Source organism: Herpailurus yagouaroundi, unplaced genomic scaffold (genome assembly GCF_014898765.1).
Source record: "Herpailurus yagouaroundi ecotype Mexico unplaced genomic scaffold, PumYag 100, whole genome shotgun sequence".
NCBI lineage: Eukaryota > Metazoa > Chordata > Mammalia > Carnivora > Felidae > Herpailurus > Herpailurus yagouaroundi.
In genome coordinates this window covers 81,520,310-81,544,603 of record NW_024412391.1, presented here as the reverse complement: position 1 = coordinate 81,544,603, position 24,294 = coordinate 81,520,310, and the positions used below count along the sequence as shown (strand labels likewise).

The 24,294-nt window shown below is 36.2% G+C and overlaps 1 protein-coding gene across 1 annotated transcript in view; it reads right to left on the bottom strand.

Moving 5' to 3' along the window:
* Positions 1 to 24,294, bottom strand: part of KMT2E (lysine methyltransferase 2E (inactive)) — a 100,968-nt gene that overhangs the window by 57,413 nt on the left and 19,261 nt on the right. Inside the window, 2 exon segments of the mRNA XM_040472877.1 lie at positions 14,913 to 15,097; positions 18,422 to 18,494. Of these exon segments, the coding sequence (XP_040328811.1) occupies positions 14,913 to 14,983 (71 nt within the window). The 5' untranslated portion in view covers positions 14,984 to 15,097; positions 18,422 to 18,494.

Here is a 24,294-nt window from a genome sequence, read left to right as displayed (position 1 = left end):
CCACAAAATTCCAAATAATCCAGTTTAAAAATGGGCAGAGGACCTGAATAGACATTTTTCCAAAGAAGATACAGATGGCCAACAGACACCCGGAAAGATGTTCACCATCACTAATCATGAGGGAAATGCAAATAAAAACCACAATGAGGGTATCACCTTACACCGGTCAGAATGGCCAGAATCAAAAAGTCAACAAATAAGTATTGGTATGGATGTGGAGAAAAAGGAATGCTCATGCACTGTTGGTGGGAATGTAAACTGGGGCAGGCACTCTGGAAAATAGTATGGCGGATCCTCAAAAAATTAAAAAGAGAATTACCATATGATCCAGTAATTCTACTACTAGATGCCCAAAGAAAATGAAAATACTGATTTGAAAAGATATATGCATGCCTGTGTTTACTGCAGCATTATTTACAATAGCCAAGTTATGGAACCAACCCAGGTGTCCATCAGCAAATGAATGGATGAAGACGTGGTATGTGTGTACATATACATACACATATGTACACACACACACACACACACACAGGAATATTACTCAGCCATAAAAATGAATGAGATTTTGCTATTTGTAACAACATGAATGGACACAGAAGGTATAATGCTAAGTAAGAGAAAAAGACAAATACAATTTCACTTGTGGAATTTAAGAAACAAAACAAATGAACAAAGAAAAAGAAGAGACAAAAATAAACTCTTACATACAGAGAACTGGTGATTGCCAGACAGGAGGGATGGGTGAAATAGATAAAAGAGATTAAGTGTGCACTTATCATGATGAGCACTGAGCAATGTATAAAACTGCTGAATCACTATACTGTACACCTGAAATTAATATAACACTGTATGTTAATTATACTTCAATAAAAAGAGAGAGAGAAAAGAATTTGTAAAATTCAGAGCAGACAGAGTTAAAGGTATGGAGAAGGGGCCAGAGATGAAGGCAGGTAAGTCAGCCAAGGACCAGTTCAAAAAGTACCCTAGGTATCTAGCTAAGCCACTAATAGCTGTTTCTCCACCAAGCAAGGTTACAATGTGATCACAGAAGCAGCATTTCAAGATAAAGCTGAGGGCTTCAAATGTGAGGTGAGGTTGAATAATCTGTATATACTTCTCCCAGATTCAGTAGGTTCAAGAAAAGATCTGAGCCTGATCAGAGGATGTAAAGAGTGCTTCCTCTCCAAGACTCCTTCCCCATCCCTACTTACAAATAAGTTACCTTTACTCAGTTTTCTTCACTCAAAAATACTTAGTACTCTGTCTAGTTTCAAAGTAATTCACATGAGCAAATGGTACCCAGGGTCCAAATTAGTAACTTTTTTATTTAAGAAAGAGATATTAAAATGTGCAACTTGCTATTTCAACTAATAATTTCTGCAATTGAGTTCCTTCAATTCTCAAGTACGGGACCAACTCACCATGGTGATTTACCCTACATTAATTTTTTTTTTTAAGTAGGCTTCAGGTCCAGCTCAGAGCCCAATGTGGGGCTTGAACTCACAACCCTGAGATCAAGACCTGAGGTGAGATTAAGTCAGACAACCAATTGAGCCACCCAGGTGCCCCTACATTAATTTTTATTATGTACAGAACACAGCACATTAACCACTGTTAGATTCCTGTGGTATTTACTTTCAACGACATGTTGAATAAAACTTTCACAAATATTTCATTACATAAAGACGACTTATCTCTTAGTAATCTCTTAATTTGTCAATTACACTTCAATTACACTATCAACAAGAAGTTCCTATTAATTCTCTAGCAGCCTTCCTTGCTTTTGAAATCTTAACAAAGTTGGCACTCATTTGCCAAATACGTTTTAGAATATCTTTTCATCCACTTAATTTCTTTGCTTTTTAAATGTTTATTTATTTATTTTGAGAGAGAGAACACAAGCAGGGAAAGGGCAAAACAGAGACAGAGAAAATCCCAAACAGGCTCCATGCTGCCACCACACAGAGTGACATGGGGGTCGAACCCATGAACCATGAGATCATGACCTGAGCCAAAACCAAGAGTTGGATGCTTAACCGACTGAGCCACCCAGGTGCCCCTCATCCACTTAACTTCTAATTATTACATGACATGCCAAACTTCTTTTTGTCTTCCCTTCCCTTTAACAGATTGTTCTGAATTCTGAAAGAAGCTTTTTGTTTGTTTTATTTACAAGAGCATCTTTTATTTGGCTAATTAGCCACACAAAGCTGAAATCAGATTCAAGTGCCCATCTTTGATGTACAGCATATTACTACCAAGCTTCCAAAAAGGGATCTTTACACAGACTCTAGAGTTAGGAAAATGAAATTATATATATATTTTAATGTTTATTTATTTTTGAGAGAGAGAGTGCAAGCAGGGAAGGGGCAGAGAAAGAGGGGGACAGGGGATCCAAAGCGGGCTCTGCACTGACAGCAGTGAGCCTGATGCAGGGTTCGAACTCAGGAACCCATAAGATCATGACCTGAGCAGAAGTCTAACGCTCAACCAATAGAGCCACCCAAGTACCACAAAATTATATTTTAAACTCCTACTTTTAACTTCACACTCTGGGAAATTTCATCATTTAATCTGTCATCAGTTAAAGAAAATGTGATTTAAAATTTCCCAGTCAAAATACTATCACTTAAATCCCATCTCTCGTTAAAATTCTAATACTGGAGAATTTTATATCCCTCCTGCTTCTACATTCTGTCCTAACATACTCTATTACAGTCATATACAATCACTTGGGTGATCTACATAGTATATCATAGTTGTTTTATTTCTGCTAGCTTCCTAATGCCTTTATTTCCCAGCTTCCTGAAATAGGTACTATCCAGAACAGCTACTTTAAAGAACTATAGCATTCACCTCACTGAAAGCACACCAATTGCATAAGATTTTTTTACATACAAGAGACACTTTGTTCAATTCTATAACCCCTTACATCTTTATACAAAGGAGAGGCTATAAAATATTTCCAGCTTTAGTTTGGTCTCTCCTAAACAACTGAAATAAAATCGGCTAAGATATGAATATTCAACAATCATTTCTACGTAATAAGCTTCAGGGTTAACCAAGAGACCTACCTTCAAACAACAGCATTCATGACCCAATCCTTATATGCCAGGCCCTGTGGGAGGTGCTGCACATCGAGTGATGTATAATAAAGCAGATGTTTGTAACTCATGAAGCTTGTATTTCAGTAAAAAGGACAAAATAATGAAAGAAAACAAGACTGTTTCAGAGGGATTCTCAGATACTATTTTAGACAGTGTGCAGAGGAAAGGCCTCACTGAAAAGTTATATTTGAGCTCAGCTAAGACTATGCTAAGAGCAAAAAAAGAACGCTGCAGGTAGTTGGAACAAGTACAAAGGCCCTGGGACAGTAACAAGTTTAGACTGTTTAAAATAACAAGGAAAATAATATCCATATGGGAACAACAGTAGGCTAAGGAGAGAATATTGAGTAGAGACTAATAAAGTGGGGTCTATGGTGCCAAAAGAAGTTAGGATTTTAAGCAAATCAAAACAAAACAAAAGAATCACTGGAAGGTTTTCAAGTGGGAGAGATTTAAGATTTGGTTTATGCTTCAGAAGAATCATATTACGTTCCATAAAGAGAATGAATTGTAGACAGCAAAAGACAAATACGGAGATTACTGTAGTATCCAGGTGCAAGATGAACAGGGCTTAGACTAGGACAACGTAGAAATGGAGAGAAGTGTACTGATTCTCAATGTATTTTGGAGGGAGACAAAGGATTAACCAATGAATCAGATGTGGTGGGTGACCAAGAATGACACCTTCGAGCTTTGGCTTAAGCAAGTGGATAGAGATGGAGTTATTTGAAGAAAAAGATGAGACTGGAACAGAGGGAAACAGATTTGGAGGAAGAAAATCAAGTGAAAAATGAAAAAAAGTAGCCAGTTAAGTGTGGTAACCACAAAGCCAACAGAGTTAAATCTTTCTAGTAGGAGGAAATGGTTACTTATATCAAATGTTGATAAATCTATATAAATTATAGGAAACTACTAATTAGCTTGACAATATAGATATTTATAGTGGTGTTGTGTGGCTTAATGCTGAGTGCAAACTCTTCCAAGGAGTTTGCTATAAAGAGGAACAGAAAAATGGATTAATAAAAAGGGGCAGCAGTTTTAAGATATTTGTCTGAGATGGGAATGATCTAATTAGAAAGAAATTTGAAGATGCAGGAAATACTGGATACCTGGCAGGTGAGAGTCAAGTGTAAAGATCCTGAAAGATGAGGGGGGATGAGATCCACAGAGCAAGTGAAAGAACAATGCTCTATTAAAAGTGACATTTTTCCATTTTATAAGAAGAAAAACAAAATTTGAATGTAAGATTTTAGATGTGGAGCTGTGTCCCCAGCATCTAAAACAGTGGATGGTAGAATATAAGCCCTTAAATAAGTATATATTAATAAGAAATTCCTATCAAGTTGTTTTTACATTTTAAAATAAAGTCATACCACTGAACAGTGCTTGCTTAAGCCAAAGAAATCAGAGAAGAATGGAACTCTTTACCTGAAAGAGTACTCAAGATTCACTTTCTGTAAACAAGAAGTCAGCAAACTATGATCCCTGAACCAAAGCCAGCACAATGCCTGATTTTGGAAATAAAGTTTTATTAGAACTCAGTTATGCCCATTCATTCATATATACTATCTGGCTTTCCACCTATAACAGAGCTGAGTAGTTTCAACAGAAACCATATTGTTCCAAATCTTAAATATTTACTCTTTGGCCCTTTCGAGAAAAAGTCTGTGGACTACAGCTCTAAATTTAATTTAATTTTAAATTCAAAAATAATCTGTAAGGTGAAGAAGGATTCTCTACAATACACATTGTAGAGACACACATCTCTATTTTATAGTCACAAAATACCTAAGAGGTCTAGTAATGCAGGGGTAGCCCCATACAGTTATGGGCAGAGCTCATGAGATAGAATTAGGTTGAGGAAGATTTGGAAGTCATGAGCATGTAGGAAATGGTGAAAAGCTACAGAAGTGGATAAAACCTTCAGGACACTTTACTAGAAAGCATAAATACTTAACACTTAGGAGAAGAAACATTAAAAAAAAAAAAAAAAGATTAACGTATAAAAAGAAAACCAGATGGAGAATAGTTTGGTGGTTTCTTATAATGTTAAACATAGAATTAACTTATGACCTAGTATTTCCACTCCTAAGTATATATCCCCCCAAAAAACTGAAATCAAAGACTCAAATAGATACTTTACACCAATGTTCACAGCAGCATTATTCACAATAGCCAAAAGGTGGAAACATCCCAAGTGTCCGTTAACAGATGAAAGGATAAACAAAATGTAGTACATCCATACAATGGAATATTATTCAACCATAAAGAAGAATGGAATTCTGATACCTGCTACAACGTGTATGAACTTTGAAAACATTACTCTAAGTAAAAGAAGGCAGACAAAGACGGATAAATATTTTATGATTCTATTTATATAAGGTATCTAGAAGAAGCAGGTAGAGAGAGACAGTAAAATAGAGGTCACCAGGCGCTGGGGCCTGGAGGGGATTAAAGAGGTTTAGATAAGTACAAAGTTTCTTTTGGGGATGATGAAAAAGTTTGGAAACAGATGTGAGATGACTGCACAGCACTGTGAATGTACTTAATGTCACTGAATTGCACACTTAAAAATGGCTAAAGTTATAAATTTTATGTTATTTATACTTTGTTACAAAATAAATCCAAACTACAAAAAAGTTGGTTCACTAAAAACTAAAAACAAGGTACTGAGAATCATAGTATCAAATCCTGAGAGAGCAAGCAATAGAAGGCCTGAAAACAACCCATTAGCCTCAATGTCACAGTAGCATGGTCAAAGTAAAAGCCAAATTGTATACAGCAGGTGGAAGAATTAATAAAAGGGAGAACAGTGCAAGGATCCAAACATATGAATGGACCTACAATTTAGAAATGCCCAAGGAATTACCAAAGTGAGAGCCACAGATAACACTTTAGAAAGGGTCAAAATTTAATCCGAATTAGCTACTCTCAGGACCTCCTTCTGACTCCTTGCGGTGATGTTGGTGGCCTGGAGAAAAATGAAATACTGTTGCTAAGACCTGGTAAGTAGAGCAGACAGAACAAAGATGTGGTAGGCCTGCTTTGCATCTGGCCCCAAAGGAGTGTTCAGGTCTGGTGTCCTTTCCCTCAGACTACAAGCAGATTTGTTCTGGCCTAGACCTACCTTGTGCAGGTAGACCTCCTGGTCAGTCTAGACAGGTTTAGTGTAAAGGGCAGTTTCTGGACCCTCAGACAATGTTATAATGAAGCCAGGGGTGGAGGATCAGTTGCTGAGTCCTACTTGTGAGTTCCTACTTAGGGACAGGGTACAACAGGACAGCAACTGTTCAGAGAAAAACTCTCTGCTGCTCCAAAGTGATATTCAGACACTGTCCCAGAAGGTATTCTGAAGATCACATGGTCCAACCTCCAGCTTTACAGACCCGATGACTGATCCTAGTTTCAAAAACTCTAGACTGAAGCACCAACTCTACCACAAAGTCACTGTGTATCCTTGGGACACGTCACATAACCACTTTGGGTCTCAGTTTCTACATCTGTAAAATGAACTCTTAACTCCAAGTCATGTGGTGTTATAATAGAAAGAAAATACTAAAGTCCAGATCTCTTAAGTTGGTCTAGCACTTTTCCCACCAAACACCACTGTACTCACTCTGCCTATGACATTTACTAGCGTGCTAGTTATGCCTGTGGATTAGTGACTTAATGGGATAAACAGCTTTACCTCGTTTTTATATTACACAATGGCAGTATGTGTCATTTCATAGAGTTACACAAAGCCTGAGTTCTAGAAATCCAGAATCTATGCCATTATGAATCATTACTTCAGACTTCATAAATATGCAGGATATTTTTGTTTATTAAAAGTAAAATTATTCCTTTATGTAGTATTTCCATTTGTAAAAATGAAAAGTGGTTTGTGGAACTTTACAAATTAAAAATCTTATTTATACCAAAATATCCTTATTCTTTAAAAAGGCATCATAAATTACCATCCAAGGCACATTATGCATTCTTACTGCAGACATTTAATTGAGTTAGGTGAACTGAAGATCTAAAAAGTGAAAGTACCAATCATGAAATTATTTATGAATAAGGGAGAAAAAGAACAGCTTAGAATAAGTGAATAAATAAGCTCTAATTCTGGGGCGCCTGAGTAGTTCAATCAGTTCAGTGTCTGACCTTGGCTCAGGTTATGATCTCGCATTTCATGAGTTCCAGCCCTGCTATCAGGCTCCCTGCTGTCAACACAGAGCCCGGTTAGGATCCTCTGTCGCCCCTCTCTCACTGCCCCTTCCCCACTTGTGTGCACTCACTCTCTCTCTCAAAAATAAACCTTAAAAAAAAACAAACTCTGATTCCTCAGAAATAGGACTTTTATGATTTCCTTCTTCTTCTTCAACAAAAATTTAATTTCTTCCCTGTTTATACCTTCAAAATTCCATTTGATTTTAATGAGAAGTTTGTATCAGTGCTTTAGGTAAAACCTCTAGTTTTCCTTTTAATGTTAACATATTCAGTAAGACACACTTAGGTATCAGTAATGACACATGGACAGACTGACTCCCTAATTATTACAGTAATGGGTGTAAAAGATCTCCATGAGTTCTCAATATATTCCTTCAGATTTGTGATCAAAACTTGTAAATTTCTTTCATCCTTGTTATAACCTATTATTTTCCAAAGATAACATATGAAAATTACACACATTATAATAATATACAAGAAACTTTTGAAAATGGAAAGGTTTGATATGACAACTATCCTCAGTTTATTTCATGTGGCATTTTACTTCATTTAACTCATCCACATCCATTAACAAAATCTGGCTCTTCTGACCTATGTGGCAGTATGGATCGGGAGCTAAGCAACCCTGGGTTCAAACATAACTCCACTTTTTGCAAAATGGGAATAATACTGGCCTTTCTGCTGGGATGATTAAGAGATATTAAACACTACGTTATAGACAGTTGTATGGATGTACTGAGCTTTGCATTCAGTATTACAAGTGGAAATAAAGTTAGAAAAAAAATTGTTTATGATTAAGTATGAAACAAATGAGAAATTCAGCATCATGTGAAGAACACTTCTAAATACTGCTAGCACAGTACTGTAAAATAGACTTTTAATTACTAAAACAAAACCACTTTTAAATGAAAGCACTTCCAAATTAGGATAAGCAAATCAACTCTTTGAGAGCAATAGAAAGTATTAGTTTCTTGATAGATTATGTGTAAAGAAACTGTAAGTGAAAATGTTAAGCATCAGAGAAAATGAACAAGTAATATGCTACTGAAAACATTTCATTATACACAAAACATTTTAGCATCTTCAATCATACAAATTCAGACTAAAAGCACCCAAACACTTAACAAGTAATGAACTCTGTCAGCAGGTGGCTCTAGTGACACTGAAATAACTTAATATCAGACACTGGCAAAATACAAGAGGTAAAAATGTACTGACTCTCAGAAATTTGAACTCAAAAGAGTCACGTTAATACCTCAATCCAAGCCCTCTTTTTCAAATTAAGATAACCAAAGTCTACAATGATTGTCATATTGAAGGGCTCACTAGTATGTTAGTAGTAGAACAAAATTGATAACCTATATATCTCTTTTTTACTACTCTCAGTCAACAAATGAGCATTTACTATGTTGCCAGGCATAGTACTGGGAGTCCTCCTCCAAAATAATTCACCTCTAATTTACACATGTCACATTTACTCATTTGTCCACCTCACTCAAAAGTAACACATAATTATATAAAAAGCTCACATTAATGATTTCTAATGGTACCAAGGTACTAATAGTAACATTAAAAGGAATACAACGTTTGCAATCTTGTTCCCAGTCTCTGAGAGAGAAAAGTAGCTTGGCATTTCTTTTTTAAAAAGGCTATGAAAGACAAAATTTAACATTCCCCATTTAGGGGCACCTGGATGGCTCAGTCGGTTGTGTCCGACTTCAGCTCAGGTCATGATCTCACAGCTCGTGAGTTCAAGCCAGCGTCGGGCTCTGTGCTGACAGCTCAGAGCCTGGAGCCTGCTTTGGATTCTGTGTCTCCCTCTCTCTGCCCCTCTCTTGTGCTCTGCTTGTGCTCTGTCTCTCTCTCAAAAATAAATGTTAAAAAAAATTTTTTTTTAATTTAACCATTCCCCATTTATATGTCTTCCCACTTTCTAGCTCCAGAAGGGTTTCCTGTCTTTTTTTTTATTTAACCAATTTAGGAATTCAGATCGCTGGAATGCCAGAGGTAGAAGAGGTAAAAAGAAAGTAAGGAGATACGTTCTACCTATTAGAATAAAAAACATACAATTCTAATACAGCTGACTTCTGGGTCAACTTTCCTGTCTAATGATAAAGGAGTCTAGGTTTTCTTCAACATTCCTTATCCTTGAGCAAAGACCTGTGAATATCTTTGTTATATGTAGTCATTTATTATACTGAATTTACTACTGCTAGAACTAAAGCTACTACTTACATGAACCATGTGTCAACACAGTTATGTTACATAAATCATTCTCTGTAATATTAGTAAAAGAGCTATAATACCAAAAAGGCCTAAAATGAACACATTATTAAGTTCTGCCTCTGCCACTTTTCTGCTCTGTGACTTCAGTTTCCTCACCTATAAATTAAGAATAACAGTATGTGCCTTATATCTTTATCTTCCTTATTCAGAAAGAGATTCTCAGATCTCACTTTTATAACTTTCACAACTAGCCTATAGCCTAAGTTTCCCCATTTTCTTCTTCTCTGAGGTCCTACCACTTTGTTAGTCTAGAGCTTCTTTATCCAACACAGTAGCCACTGGACATACACTGAGCACTTGAAATGTGGCTAGTTTCAATTAAGAGGTACTGAAAATATAAAATACATACCAGATTTTAAATATTTTTAGTGTGGGGAAAAAAAAGACATGAAATATCTCATTCATATTTTTATAGTGATTATATATTAAAATGGTAATACTCTGGACATACTCAGTTAAAAAATACATAACAAAATTAACCTTTTTAAAAAACTTTTTTAATATGGACACTAGTAAATTTTAAAGTACACATGACATGCTTTTGTGTACTTTTTTAATTGGACAGCTCTGATTTAGAGTTCTGATTTCCCCACTGATTATACTTTCCTTAAGAGTAGGGGTAAAAGGTTACACCTTACGTTTATAACCTGAGCCTCTAGTAAAACACTCCCCAAACAGTTGATGCTTATAAGTGATGATCCAAAAAAAATAAAAAATAAAAAAAAAAATAAATAAATAAAAATAAATAAAAATAAAAAAAAAATTAAAAAAAAAAAAAAAGGGGCGCCTGGGTGGCGCAGTCGGTTGAGCGTCTGACTTCAGCCAGGTCACGATCTCGCGGTCCGTGAGTTCGAGCCCCGCGTCGGGCTCTGGGCTGATGGCTCAGAGCCTGGAGCCTGTTTCCGATTCTGTGTCTCCCTCTCTCTCTCTGCCCCTCCCCCGTTCATGCTCTGTCTCTCTCTGTCCCAAAAATAAATAAACGTTGAAAAAAAAAATTAAAAAAAAAAAAAAAATAAGTGATGATCCAAAATGTGCTTTCTCTTGGACTACCAGTCTTACCCTATGAAGTTATGCTAAAAGCCAGAAATCTATTTCTATTATTAGCCTACATTTACAGACACACAGCTAATCAAAAAAATTTTACAGACAGAACTTCCTGGTAAGAAAAGCAGTCTCGATTATTCCAGTTATGGTCATTTTGCTAATCAAGTTTTTAAAAATTGTTTTTACACTCTGCTCAATATTCCCTTTAAATATATTATTACATTTCCACATTTTTTATTGTACCCAGATCCTTCCAGGCACTAGTGAGAAAATCAGTCATTATGTTAACCTGTGTGCTGTAATGGGTATTTTTTTAAAAAAAAAGGACAAACACAATGCACGTAAAAATTTACTGCTAAGATCTAAGTAGTTAACAGGCAATTTTTTAAGGTATCTTGAGTCTCCCCTGTAGCAGTTGGCTTCAATTCCACTTCTATTCACCAAGATCTATGTATTTGTTTTATTAATACTATGCATAGTAAAAAATTATTTTTAAATAAAACATCTTCAGTTAAATTTGACTGTGGAATGTCTACAACTTCTTAAAAAAATACATAGACTAATGAAACAAAATTTTGTCCTTATTATCCCTAAACCATAGTCTATCAATCTTCACTACTCGGTTACTTCTAAAATATTTTACAATTATTCTTTTTAGTTCAAACATTTAGGTAGAGGGCCAACTCTTGCCAAGGCAATAGGTAACAGAAAGAAGTAAAATACAAGATCCTTAACTCTGAAGGAAAGGCAAAACAAACCCAAGGTTTTTTAAAACTTAGTGATGAGAAGAGCACAAATATACAATAAAGAAGCTGGAGCTGGTGAGAAAAAGGAGTTTTATTTTAGAGACCCAATAATCCAGAAGCAAATGCTACCAAGTATGAAAATAACGGACTAGAGCTTTGCAAACCCATTCTTCACAGATCCTGAGCTGGATATTCAACTGCAATTTCCTATCTATAAAATGCTACAGATAGTCTAGAAGAACAAGTAGGCCAATAAATTCTCTTTTATAGACTTAGAAGTCAACATAAATTTGGTCCAATACACTAACACACTGAATAAACAATCACTCAGTATCTCCTAAATTTTAAAATAATTCATTAATGATAGACTGTACTGTAACAGTACAATCTTTTTTTTTTAAAAAACTCATGTATAATTAGAATTATATAGCCACATGAATACAATAAAATGTAATTCCATTAAAAACAATTTAGTTTGGGGGCGCCTGGGTGGCGCAGTCGGTTAAGCCTCCGACTTCAGCCAGGTCACGATCTCGCGGTCCGTGAGTTCGAGCCCCGCGTCGGGCTCTGGGCTGATGGCTCAGAGCCTGGAGCCTGTTTCCGATTCTGTGTCTCCCTCTCTCTCTGCCCCTCCCCCGTTCATGCTCTGTCTCTCTCTGTCCCAAAAATAAATAAACGTTGAAAAAAAAAAATTTTTAAAAAAAAAAAAAACAATTTAGTTTGAAATAATTATGTAGCTTCACAGGAGGTAAACAAAGAAATAGTGAAGTCCCATGCACCCTTCTCCCAGAATCCTGTGTCTTACACAACTTTTGATTATGTATTTGTAATAAAAAGGAAGCATCATATTAATTACATTAAAGTTTCTTATAAAAGCAACTCTAAAAGTTTTGTTTCTGAGGGAAGGGGGGAAAATGTTATTTAATGGTCTTTTTAAGCTTCCAGGTTTTATATTTTATTTTTTTTTTTTATTTTTTTTTTATTTTTATTTTTTTTAAATTTTTTTTTTCAACGTTTATTTATTTTTGGGACAGAGAGAGACAGAGCATGAACGGGGGAGGGGCAGAGAGAGAGGGAGACACAGAATCGGAAACAGGCTCCAGGCTCTGAGCCATCAGCCCAGAGCCCGACGCGGGGCTCGAACTCACGGACCGCGAGATCGTGACCTGGCTGAAGTCGGACGCTTAACCGACTGCGCCACCCAGGCGCCCCCAGGTTTTATATTTTAAAAGAGAATTTAAAAGTTTGAAAATTAAGCCACAAAAATTCTGATGGCTGTCCCATAATAAAAATTGGCACCAGCTATACTTTCTATGTCTACTGCATAGGGGAAGGTATGCCCAAGTGACACATACCTGTACATGGAATAGAAAAAAATAATTTCCTAAAAAGAAAGATAGTCATTTTGTAATTACCTATAAATTGATCATTTTTGCATAATAAAAATGCTATACATGTACCCAAAAAGATTTGGCTCCATAATATAAATCATTCTTATTCTATAAGTACTCTAATAAATGCATTTAATAAAGAAAATAGGAAGTTATCCCCATACTACCCTCTTTCAATATTATTCATTCCCTTTTGACTGTATAATAATGTACCTTCCATTCTTTTTTTGTTTTGTTTTAATGTTTCTATTTATTTCTGAGATAGAGACAGAGCATGAGTGGGGGAGGGGCAGAGGGAGAGGAAGACACCAAATCAGAAGCAGGCCCCAGGCTCTGAGCTGTTAGCACAGAGCCCGACACAGGGCTCGAACTCACAAACCGTGAGATCGTGACCTGAGCCGAAGTCAGACGCTCAACCGACTGAGCCACCCAGGTGCCCCTCTATCTTCCATTCTGTGAATTACTTCATAGCACAAATACTAGATATGACAAAGCACAGATGTATCTCATGCCATTTGGTAGACAAATTCCTATCTAGTATATAAATTTCAGAAATTACATCTTGTATTAACTGCTTAAAAGACTGATTTTTTTAAAAAAGAACCAAGGAGGTGATTATTTTTAGGAAGCAAAGAATCTTTACCAACAAATGCCTACAACTATTATCAGATATGGATTTGCACCTACCAGATGCCTTACATTAAGAAAAACTAGTACTTTAGCCTAGGAACCCTTTGTCTCCCAAGCACTACTTCCAGGTTCTTTCCTTCCACAGTAGTGTCCCTATTTGGGCAGAATGAGTGGGCAGACAGTTGATTTACTGTCTCAAGAGTACCCTGTTAGGAATCTGTTATTTTACAACAAAAATAACTTATACATAGTGCAAAACACATAATGGCTTTTAAAAACAGCATCACAATAATCATACAGTTAAACAGACTGTATATTAATCTGAAACATTAGAAAGCATTTCTGGGTTTTTCCCAATGGCACAAACAGAAGTGGTGAAAACATTTCAGACCACCTGAAATGCCAGCAAAAAGAGAATAATAAACAGCATTTTTGTCCTCTCCATGTATCAGTTTCAGAGGCCTAAAATAAATTTCCTTTTTTCAAATTTCTATTCTAGTAAGTTCAGCTTTCTGGTCAATTAAAGTCCCACTAGGCCCAATATATCTATATACCGAATGGAAGAATAAACAGTTGCATCTTTCCATCGTTCAGCTTCCAACACTGCCACTTGAATCCCTTGCAAATTTCCAAAAACAAATAATCAATCAATTGTCACAGCACTAACCTAGTGTTAAAAGTGACTGGTCATTCAAAAACAAAATATAATGAAATCTATCCACACAATTGCCTAGACCAAATAGTCCAGAGGCAAGGTAAGAACTTGCCTGAATCCATCAGAAATGGCACTCATAAAAGCAAAAGTTATCAAAATAATCATCCAGCAGAAAATAATCCCTTTCTCTTATTTAAAAGTGGCTTGAATTATTCCAACTCAACTTAAAAAAAAAAACAAAAACCAAGAGCACCTGGGTAGCTCAGCCAGTTGAGCAACCAACTCTTGGTTTCAACTCAGGTCATGATCTCAGGATCTGTGAGATGGAGCCTTGTGTGAGGCTCTGCACTGACAGAGCGGGGCCTGCTTGGGATCCTCTCTCTCTGCCCCTCCTCTGCTTACATACTCTCTCCCTCTCTCAAAATAAGTAAATGTTTAAAAAATACAAATAAAAAAATTTAAAAAAAAGCAAATCCCACATTTAAATGGATCTTATTAGAATATTTTTAAAATTAAGATCAAATTTAAAATCAAATTACTTTTTCAATAAGACGTGACAAATCTTACAATTAAAAAAAAATTATTAACTTGAGGTCAACAATTAGCAGATGGAAAAGACAAAAAGAAGTGGGAAAAGATACAGCATTTTGGCTCAAAAGTTGTTTGAAAAAGTAATTTTAAAGGAATTTTTGTCTTTAATCTTCTCATGTTTTATTTTCAACAAGAATCCTAAATGAGAAAAAAATATAAATCCAAACCAAGCACTGCTTGGTTATGCTAAAATAACTATATAAAATATTTTTCCTTTCCTATCCCAAACACTTTTAATTTAAATACTTACTCTGAGCCTGCAGCCATTTCCAAGTATGATGTTTCTGCTGTATCAACCCCCAAAGGGATCACTATGCTCATGACGTTCGCCTCTGGTAAATTCGATTACTATGGAGTCCTATGCATTGGTATCCAAAACACTGGGGCATGCCAGCCACAGTGCTCATTGCAAACATCTAAGTGCATCCACAAACCCTGTTTGAAAGAAAAGGGAACAAAAAATTAAAAATAATTTCATATTCCTAACACATTCATACTATAAAGACAGTAAGTAAAATACATGAAGAAAAAGCATTCTTCATTAAAATATCCATATAAACTGGAATTTGCTCAAGGGAGTCTCCACTTCGTTTATTTTATTTTATTTTATTTTATTTTGGAATTAAGTTATGGGATTGTGATTAAAAGAAGTTTCTGAATCATAACCTTACTTAGAGAAAGAATAGAAAATGCCAAAAAGAAAGATGAACTAAGCTGTCTTGCTTAGTGAAGAACCAACAAATATTACTCATTTTCAAAGATAAAATGGAATTTCTTACAGCACTGGTATCCAAAATAAGGCTTCTTGATTCAGTAAGTGATCTAACAAATATCAAGTACTTACTATGCTTTTACATGGATGATCTATTTAATCCTTACAACTCTGAAACAGGGCTCTCCCTTTTCCCACTGAGGATAACAAAAGCAAGAAAGGTTAAATAACTTAACCAAGGTTGCTCAGTTTAAGAGATAAAACCAGGAGAGGCACCTGGGTGGCTCAGTGGGTTGAGCGTCCAACTTTGGCTCAGGTCATGATCTCATGGCTAAAGCCCAGCATGGGGCTCTCTACTTCAGGGTGGAGCCTACTCTGGATCCTCTGTTCCCCTTGCTCTCAGCCTCTCCCCGACTCCTGCTCTTTCTCTCTCTCAAAAATTAAACATTTTTAAAAACTAAAACCAGGATTTGAACCAATTCTACTCTGTTATTTATGTATTATAAAAGGAAAGCTATTTTATTTGTAATAAAATCCAATGTTTTAAGTGGCTGTCATTTTCCATACCACATAAGTACACGTATATTGAGGGAGTTGTCTTATTTCTTCAGTTAGTATTAACTCCCCAGAACTAATGTTTCCTAATACAGGTAATTAGTAGAGAAAACTAATACACTTGAAGTGTTTTTTAAACAAATTTACCAAATAACAAAATATATTCAGCTTCAACATCAATGTTTCTAATCTAATTCACTGTATGACACTTGCATATGATACTCTTTGTGAAATATCTACTCAAAATCTTTTCAGTAGTAAGGGGTGCCTGGGTGGCTGAATCAGTTAAATGTCTGACTTCAGCTCAGGTCATGATTGTGCAGTGCATGAGTTCGAGCCCCACATCAGGCTCTGTGCTGGCAGTGTGGACCATGCTCAGGATTCTCTCTCTCTCTCTCTCTCTCTCTCTCTCTGCCTCCCTCACTCCCTCTCCCCCATCCCCACTTGGGTGCTCTTTTCAGTAATAATACAGTACAACTTAGGAACAAAACAGATAACACTATAAACAGAAAAGGGCAACAGTCAAAATTGTTTTACCCGTGTTATACCTGAAATACTGAAGAGCAAGGTTTCTTCAAATGGCAATTCTTATATTTATCTTTAATCTTTACGAGTAACCTTGAGAATAACTATTCAGGTTAATTTCTATTTCACAGGTAATAAAGATTGTGACTTCATACCTTATGGGAGCAAATACCAAAATAGGGAAGTAAAGTGGTAACAGTTGTTTGAATTCTCCAAGAAAACTAGCCTCTACTTTTAAACCATGTATAACTTGGGGAGCTACTAGATTATAAGATATTATAATAAAAATATACAATAATAGGCATTTGTGCCTAAAAGTTCAAAACATAGTCTCCGGAACCTATCTCTAATGCTCACCAGATATATGAGCTAGGCAAGTTATTTAACCTAAGATTCAGGTTCCTTGCTTATAAAATGAGATTTTATCCTCATAGGGTTTCCATGAGGAAAATGAATGAATGTAAAGCATTTTCATACACAGCACCGCACATTTTCAGCAATCAGTAAGTGGCAGTCACATAAGAAGAGTTGCTCTTACTTCATGGAAAAGCTGTCTAGACCTCATTTAAAGTGATTCTTCTAATAGTTTTTTAAAATAATTATGGTTTTCAACTTGCCATGTTTTTATAATGTGCTCATCAAATTAAAATCATCCTCTAAAAATTAAAGCAGAGTGAGAAAAAGGAAAGATTGCCCTACCTTCTTTGCTGCCCCTGTGACCATATTAGAGTTGCTTCATACAAGCTGCATTAACCCACACAAAGCTATAAAATTATAAAATTTCCAAATGACAAAACACAACCGATAAACAAAACTATAAGTTTGTTCCATTCAAATGTGACAATATTCCATATTTCTTTAAAATGCTGAAGATACAGATATAACAACAGATAACAATTAAAACTTAAGAAGAAAAACCATCTTCCTTGTTGGTAGCATCTACTTGGGAGATGTTTTCTTTAGCTCAGCATATCTTTACATTCGACTCACAGAAGTCTTAAATTTTAGACATATGTTGTTAAATATTTAGTAGTGCATTTTTTTGTTTTAACCAGACCGGTAACTAGAAAGCAGAAATCAAATCATTATGTGTTCTTTTAGTTAACTGATTAATAGTTCCAACCTAAAAGAATCTATTTGAGTACGTATCTAACAGTGTGCTCCATTTTTATGTAAATATACAATCTTCAATAAACACTACATTTGAGCTATTTTTAAGTAGCAGTGAAGAGCTTGCCATTAACCTACTTCAGACAATGGCCTGTGTTTGTATGATTACTGCCTGTCTCTCAAACCCTGCACAGTGCCTGGAGCACTCTATAAGGGACTGGTGAATGAATCAGAGCACCTAGAATGAAACTGCAGCCCTGGCCTCATTAGCCAAATGAGTGGTCAACCTATACAATCAAGTGCTATAACAGCAACTTCATGACACCCTCTGCACAAATGCATCGCTCTAAGAACACAGAACTTCATTCCCCAAGACAGACACATCATCACATCTGAAACAGAACCACAAACTCTGTATTTGATTCAACAGGGAAGAGGATCTCAGGAATTTATTCACAGGAGGCCAGAAGGCAAGAGGTCCTATCTATTGAGACCATAAAATGGCAAATATTTTACTATATTCATTAATATCAAAAACTCTATCACCAGAAAACTCACACTGTTTAAAAATTCAGTTGATACTTAATAACATCATAAATTCGTTGGGGTCAAATTGTTGTGTCTTGAAAATTAAGAAGAAACGAAAGGGAAAGCCAATGCAGTAGGCAGAAAAGGTGTGAGCTTATAACACAGGCATAACTGGAGAAAAAACAATTCAACACAATCCAAACAATTACACAAAGTTTCACATCTTATATGTGAATAAGAAACTGGTTATCCAACTGGCAAGTAAAATATATACAAAGTACATTGAGAACAAATGGCAGCCATTAAAGAAATAATATAAAAGGAAATACCATGAGATGTCTGGTAAATCTGAGGTCCAAGAAAGAACAAATGTCTTCACAAAACCTGCTATCCAGAATAGACCTAGAAACCAAGTGAACATAGGAGTATTGAGCTGTTTTTAAATGGCATAAAATTATCGATGCTTGGCACCTAACATGGCACCTAAAAAACCAAAGGGGCTCACACAAAGACAGCAGCTAATTCTTAAAAAAATAAATTTATTCTTCGCTTCTGTATGCAAATAAATGTAAACACAGTAAAGGCAACGATTAAAGCTAAGTATCAAATCAAACTGAGGAGAAACTGAGAAAATACAGTATTAAAAACAGATTTGGCAAAGCAAAGGCAACAATCCCAAAACAAAAACACATAAAACCCTAAAGAAGGAAAAACAAGATAAAAGGCTAGGAAAAGCAATTACAAAATAGTCTATCAGTTTAAGACTGAGGCTGCTTTTAAGACCATGTTAAAAAGTTCAGGAAGCAAAAAATACCACTGAGAAGATGAATACCATACCCAAAAAGCAGAAGGATGGAAACAGGAGGAACATTTGTTTCTAATATTACAAATAAAAGTGTATTCTAAAATAATATTTTTTAAAAACGTATGTGTGTTTTTGTTTTTTGAGAGAGTGAGGGAGCAAGCCCATGTGAATACGGGAGGGGCAGAGAAAGAGGGAGAGAATCCCAAGCAGGCTCTGCACTCTCAGTGCCACCCAGGTGCTCCTGACATAATCTCTCTGAAGAAAGGGTCATTTGTTATCTTTCTGTCTTTCGGAACTACCTTACACAGAGTTCAATAAATATTAAAATTAAATCAACACTTTTATGTTTTAGATACGTATCACTAATAAGCAGGTGAATTTTGAGCTATATTACTAGCGGAAATAAAGCAACTTCAAAGAAACTGTGAGGGACTACATACCTAACGTTTCTTTATAAATTAGAAATTAAACTGCCCTCATTATGCACTTAAGATTTCCTTTCTCTACAGCAGTTGACTAAGGTATAATTTAAAAAATACTGGTTGATCAAGATCTACTACCAATTTATTACCTATGAAACTTAGGACAAGTCATTTCACTGCTCTGTGGACTTCAACTATAAACAGGAAGGTTAGGTTTTTGATATTACAGTTTACACCTTATAATCACGAGTATATTAACCAAGTACTCCTGATAATCAAAAGAACAGAATAAATATCAGATTCCAAAAAACAACAAAAAATAACTCTGACAACAGAATGATTTTTTTCCAATTGGGTTAATATTAGTATCAGACAGTTCTCTACAAGCGCTTACCTGATACTCAAGCCTCCCCAAACAGAAGTTATAACAGTGATAACAAATACTGAGTGCTTACAATGCTTAATCCTCACAATGAACCTATGGTGTAGGTACCTTTATTATCCCCATTTTACAGAGAAGATAGATTAAACTTGTCCAAAGTTCCATAGCTAATAAATCACAGACTCAATAATTGAACCCTAGGGGCACCTAGGTGGCTCAGTCAATTAAGCGTCCGACTCTAGATCTCAGTTCAGGTCACGATTCAGGGTCATGGAATCGAGCTCTGTATCTGGCTCTGTGCTGACACTGTGGAGACTGCCTGGGATTCTATCTCTTCCTCTCTGCCCTTCCTCTGCTCAAGTGCTCACACACTCTCTCAAAATAAACAAACATTTTTGGGGAAAAAAAACCAATTTGAATTCTAACAGTCTGATTCCAGCACCTACCCATTAGTTTGAGTGAAATTAAAATTTGCTAGATAATTGGTAACCTACAATTTACAGTTAAGAGAAAAATACAACTGCCTTGCTCAAAAAGAGAAGAAATTAGATAAATACATAAATGTCTCATTTATCTGGATGCCATTTATTCTAGCACACTTAAAGAATAATGAAACCCACTTTGCTCCTCCCCCAAACCTGATCTACTTAATGAACTCACATCCATTCCACAAAAATGCATTAGAACACTGCAGAAGTAGAGAAGAATGGGCTCAAAGTCTAAAATTTGGGTTTAAAATACTTCAGGGATGGTGCAAAGCACATAATCAAAGAATATTCAAACTCTATTATTTTCAGTACATGCTTCACCAGTACACTTCACTAATACACTGAAGTTAAAGGAACATGCTCCAGGGGCGCCTGGGTGGCGCAGTCGGTTAAGCGTCCGACTTCAGCCAGGTCACGATCTCGCGGTCCGTGAGTTCGAGCCCCGCGTCAGGCTCTGGGCTGATGGCTCAGAGCCTGGAGCCTGTTTCCGATTCTGTGTCTCCCTCTCTCTCTGCCCCTCCCCCGTTCATGCTCTGTCTCTCTCTGTCCCAAAAATAAATAAAACGTTGAAAAAAAAAAAAAGAAAAAAAAATTTAAAAAAGGAACCATGCTCCAAATCTGAGATTACTAATTTGCACAAGGATATTCAATTCCATGTACAAAACTATTTGTTAATTGAGACCACGTATTTAATCAGTTAAATTTTAACTTGAGTCTCTCTTTAATGACCATTTGGTTCCTAAAAACAAAGAATTACACCAACCTACATTATAGTACTTTTATAGCAAATAAAATCTCTATTTAGAAAAATCTGTATTCTTGTAGTCAGAGTCAGTTCATGGAAATGTTTGAAAAATGGAAACCTATATTTCGAGAAATGTCTTTTCTGGTTCTGTAAGAGTTTCATAGAGTTTCACTGGATCCTGTTGAGTACAATTCCAACTAACTGTTACAACTAAATTCAGCATCAAAGTAACAGTGCTTCAGATTTCACATTCTGCCACTTAACTAATAATGGTTACTTATTCTCTTGAAGCCTTAGCTCCTCATCTGTAAAAAAGAATAATCACAGAACATGTTTTCCTGAATTGTTTCAAGGAATTGTGTGTGGCACTCAGTTAGTGTTAGCTATGGTGACCAGATAAAAAGTCCCTAAAAGATCAGTACTGGAGAACAACTCTCAACTACATACTTGTACAGTCCAAGTAATTTAAGAATTTTTGATGGGGGGGAGCTTGGGTGGCTCAGTTGGTTAAACATGTCCAACGCTTGATCTTGGCTAAGGTCATGATCTCACAGGTTGGTGAGACTGAACCCCCCCATTGGGTTCTGTGCTGACAGTGCAGAGCCTGCTTGGGATTCTCTCTCTCCCTCTCTCTCTGCCCCTCCCCTGCTCATGCTCTCCCTCTTTTTCTCTCTCTCAAAAATAAGTAACCTTTAATAAAAAAAAAAAAAAAGAATTTCTGGGGCGCCTGGGTGGCTCAGTCAGTTAAGCGTCCGACTTCAGCTCAGGTCATGATCTCGCAGTCCATGGGTTCAAGCCCCGTGTCGGGCTCTGTGCTGACAGCTCAGAGCCTGGAGCCTGTTTCAGATTCTGTGTCTCCCTCTTTCTCTGACCCTCCCCTGTGCATGCTCTCTCTGTGTCTCAAAAATAAATAAATGTTAAAAAAAATTTTTTTTTTTAAGAATTTCTGATCTGGGTGCCTGCCTGGCTCAGTCAGTGAAACATGAGATTCTTAATCTCACACTTTGAGCTCCAGATTGGAGGGAGAGTTTACTAGAAAAAAATTAAAAAATAAAATGCACTTTTAATTTTTTTTTTCAACGTTTACTTATTTTTGGGACAGAGAGAGACAGAGCATGAACGGGGGAGGGGCAGAGAGAGAGGGAGACACAGAATCGGAAACAGGCTCCAGGCTCTGAGCCATCAGCCCAGAGCCTGACGCAGGGCTCGAACTCACGGACCACGAGATCGTGACCTGGCTGAAGTCGGACGCTTAACCGACTGCGCCACCCAGGCGCCCCTGAAATAAAATGCACTTTTGTCATGCACTGTAGGTGCTCAATAAATATGATCTGAATGAAAAAAAAAATAGAATCTATGATCTTTTCCAAAATCCATTCTTGCCAAGAAAGGTGAGAGGATACTTCTGTATTGGACTTCAATTTCAGAGAATCTGACAGAAGTAGTTTCACTTAAAAAAAAACAACAAAAAAACAACAAACCTCTTTATTATAAACTCCAAACACAGTTTCAATTATTTTCTTAAACTAAAAATCTGTGTGCACAGTAATGGTGAAAATCAATAGGTAATCTGGACCTGAAATTCTTTTTACAGAATTTTTGTCACAACAGAAATTGGCTCTGAATAAAAGACTTTAACAAATCAATGGCAATCCTTGTGATATTATCCAATGAGCACCACCTCATCCCTTCAGGGTCAAGAATAAGGTACTTTCCCAAATCTGCCAGTATTTTTTGGAACTTCATACTAGCTTACAACTCAGTTTATGTTATCTTTTAGCTCACTAGTAATGTGACATTGGAATCAAAGTATTAAAGTGTCAAGAATAACCTTTTTAAAAAAATACATGAAGACAGAGTGAACCCCAATGTAAACTATACACTTTGGATGATAATGATGTTTCTTTTCTGTTTTTTTAATAAGTTCATTTATTTATTTTGAGAGAGAGAGAGTGCATGAATCAGGGAGAGGTAGAGAGAGGATCCCAAGCAGGCTCCGCACTGCCAGTGCAGAGCCCAATGCAGGGGCTTGAACCATTGAATCATAAGATCATGACCTGAGCGGAAGAGTCAGACGTTTAACTAACTGAGTCACTCAGGTGCCCGGATAATGATGTTTCAATGCTGGTTCATTGAATGTTATAAATGTACCATAATAATGAGGAACACTGATGATGATGAAGGTTGTGCTTGTGTGGGGAGGAGGCATGTGGGAAATCTATACATTCCTTTCATCTTTGAAGTGAACCTGAAATTTCTCTAAAAGATGAAGTCCATTAAATTTAAAAATACATGTATGAATATAGTGAATTGTCTGGCATTATATAATGGGATAACTTTCCTTCTACCAGGGTTTTGGGAAAACTTTTAAACATCAATTCTGCAACCAACAGAAGTATTGGTACATTCAATCTCCTTTACCATGCCAAAGCATCCACAAGTTAAAAGAATTAATTTCTATACTATCAGTTTTTTAATGCACCATGCATTTTTGAATAGTATTTGTCATTCCCTGAAGTGTTGGAGATCACCAAACTACAGTATAAAATCTAGTAAAATGTGGCTTTTTTAAACTTTCCTTACTTTGAGAGAGAGAGAAAAAGTGTGAGTGGAGTAGGGGCAGAGAGAGAGAAAGAGAGACAGAGACAGAGACAGAGACAGAGAGAATCCCAAGACACGGGTGCTCCAAGTGTGGTGTTTTAAAATAGCAATTCAGGGGGTGCCTCGATGGCTCAATTGGTGAAGCGTCCAACTCTTGATTTCAGCTCAGGTCATGATTTCAACGGTTTGTGGGATTGAGCCTGCTTGAGATTCTCTCTCTCTGCCCTTCCCCTGGCTCTCTCTCTCTCTCTCTCTCAAAATAAATAAAAAGTTAAAAAAAAAAGGTATGGGGTTTGCAAATTAAAAAAATAAATAAAATAGCAATTCAGTGACCGATAATAGAGTTGACAGGGTAGACTAGAGTCTCTGGGCATAAACACACAATTTCTGTTTCCTATACATACAAACCTATTCTTAGAATGAGGTTAGTCTTGATTCACATCTGAGAATAGAATAAAAGCAACTTCCTTCTAAAATAGTTACCTATTTCCACTTTCTATTTGCCATATGGCCCACAACTACGTACCTTAGAATATACTGCTCAATATACAAGCACAGAAGACAAAGAATCTTCAAACCTAATAATCACATCTTCCTAAATTCCTCAAAAGCTTACTTTTAAGTACAAAAGCAGTAATATCACATGTGTGAATGTAAAATATCACATGTGTGAACCATAATACCTGTAAAGCATAATACCACATACTCATGGATTCTAAAACTTCCTTCTGTTAAAAAAAAAAAAATTGCTATCTACAT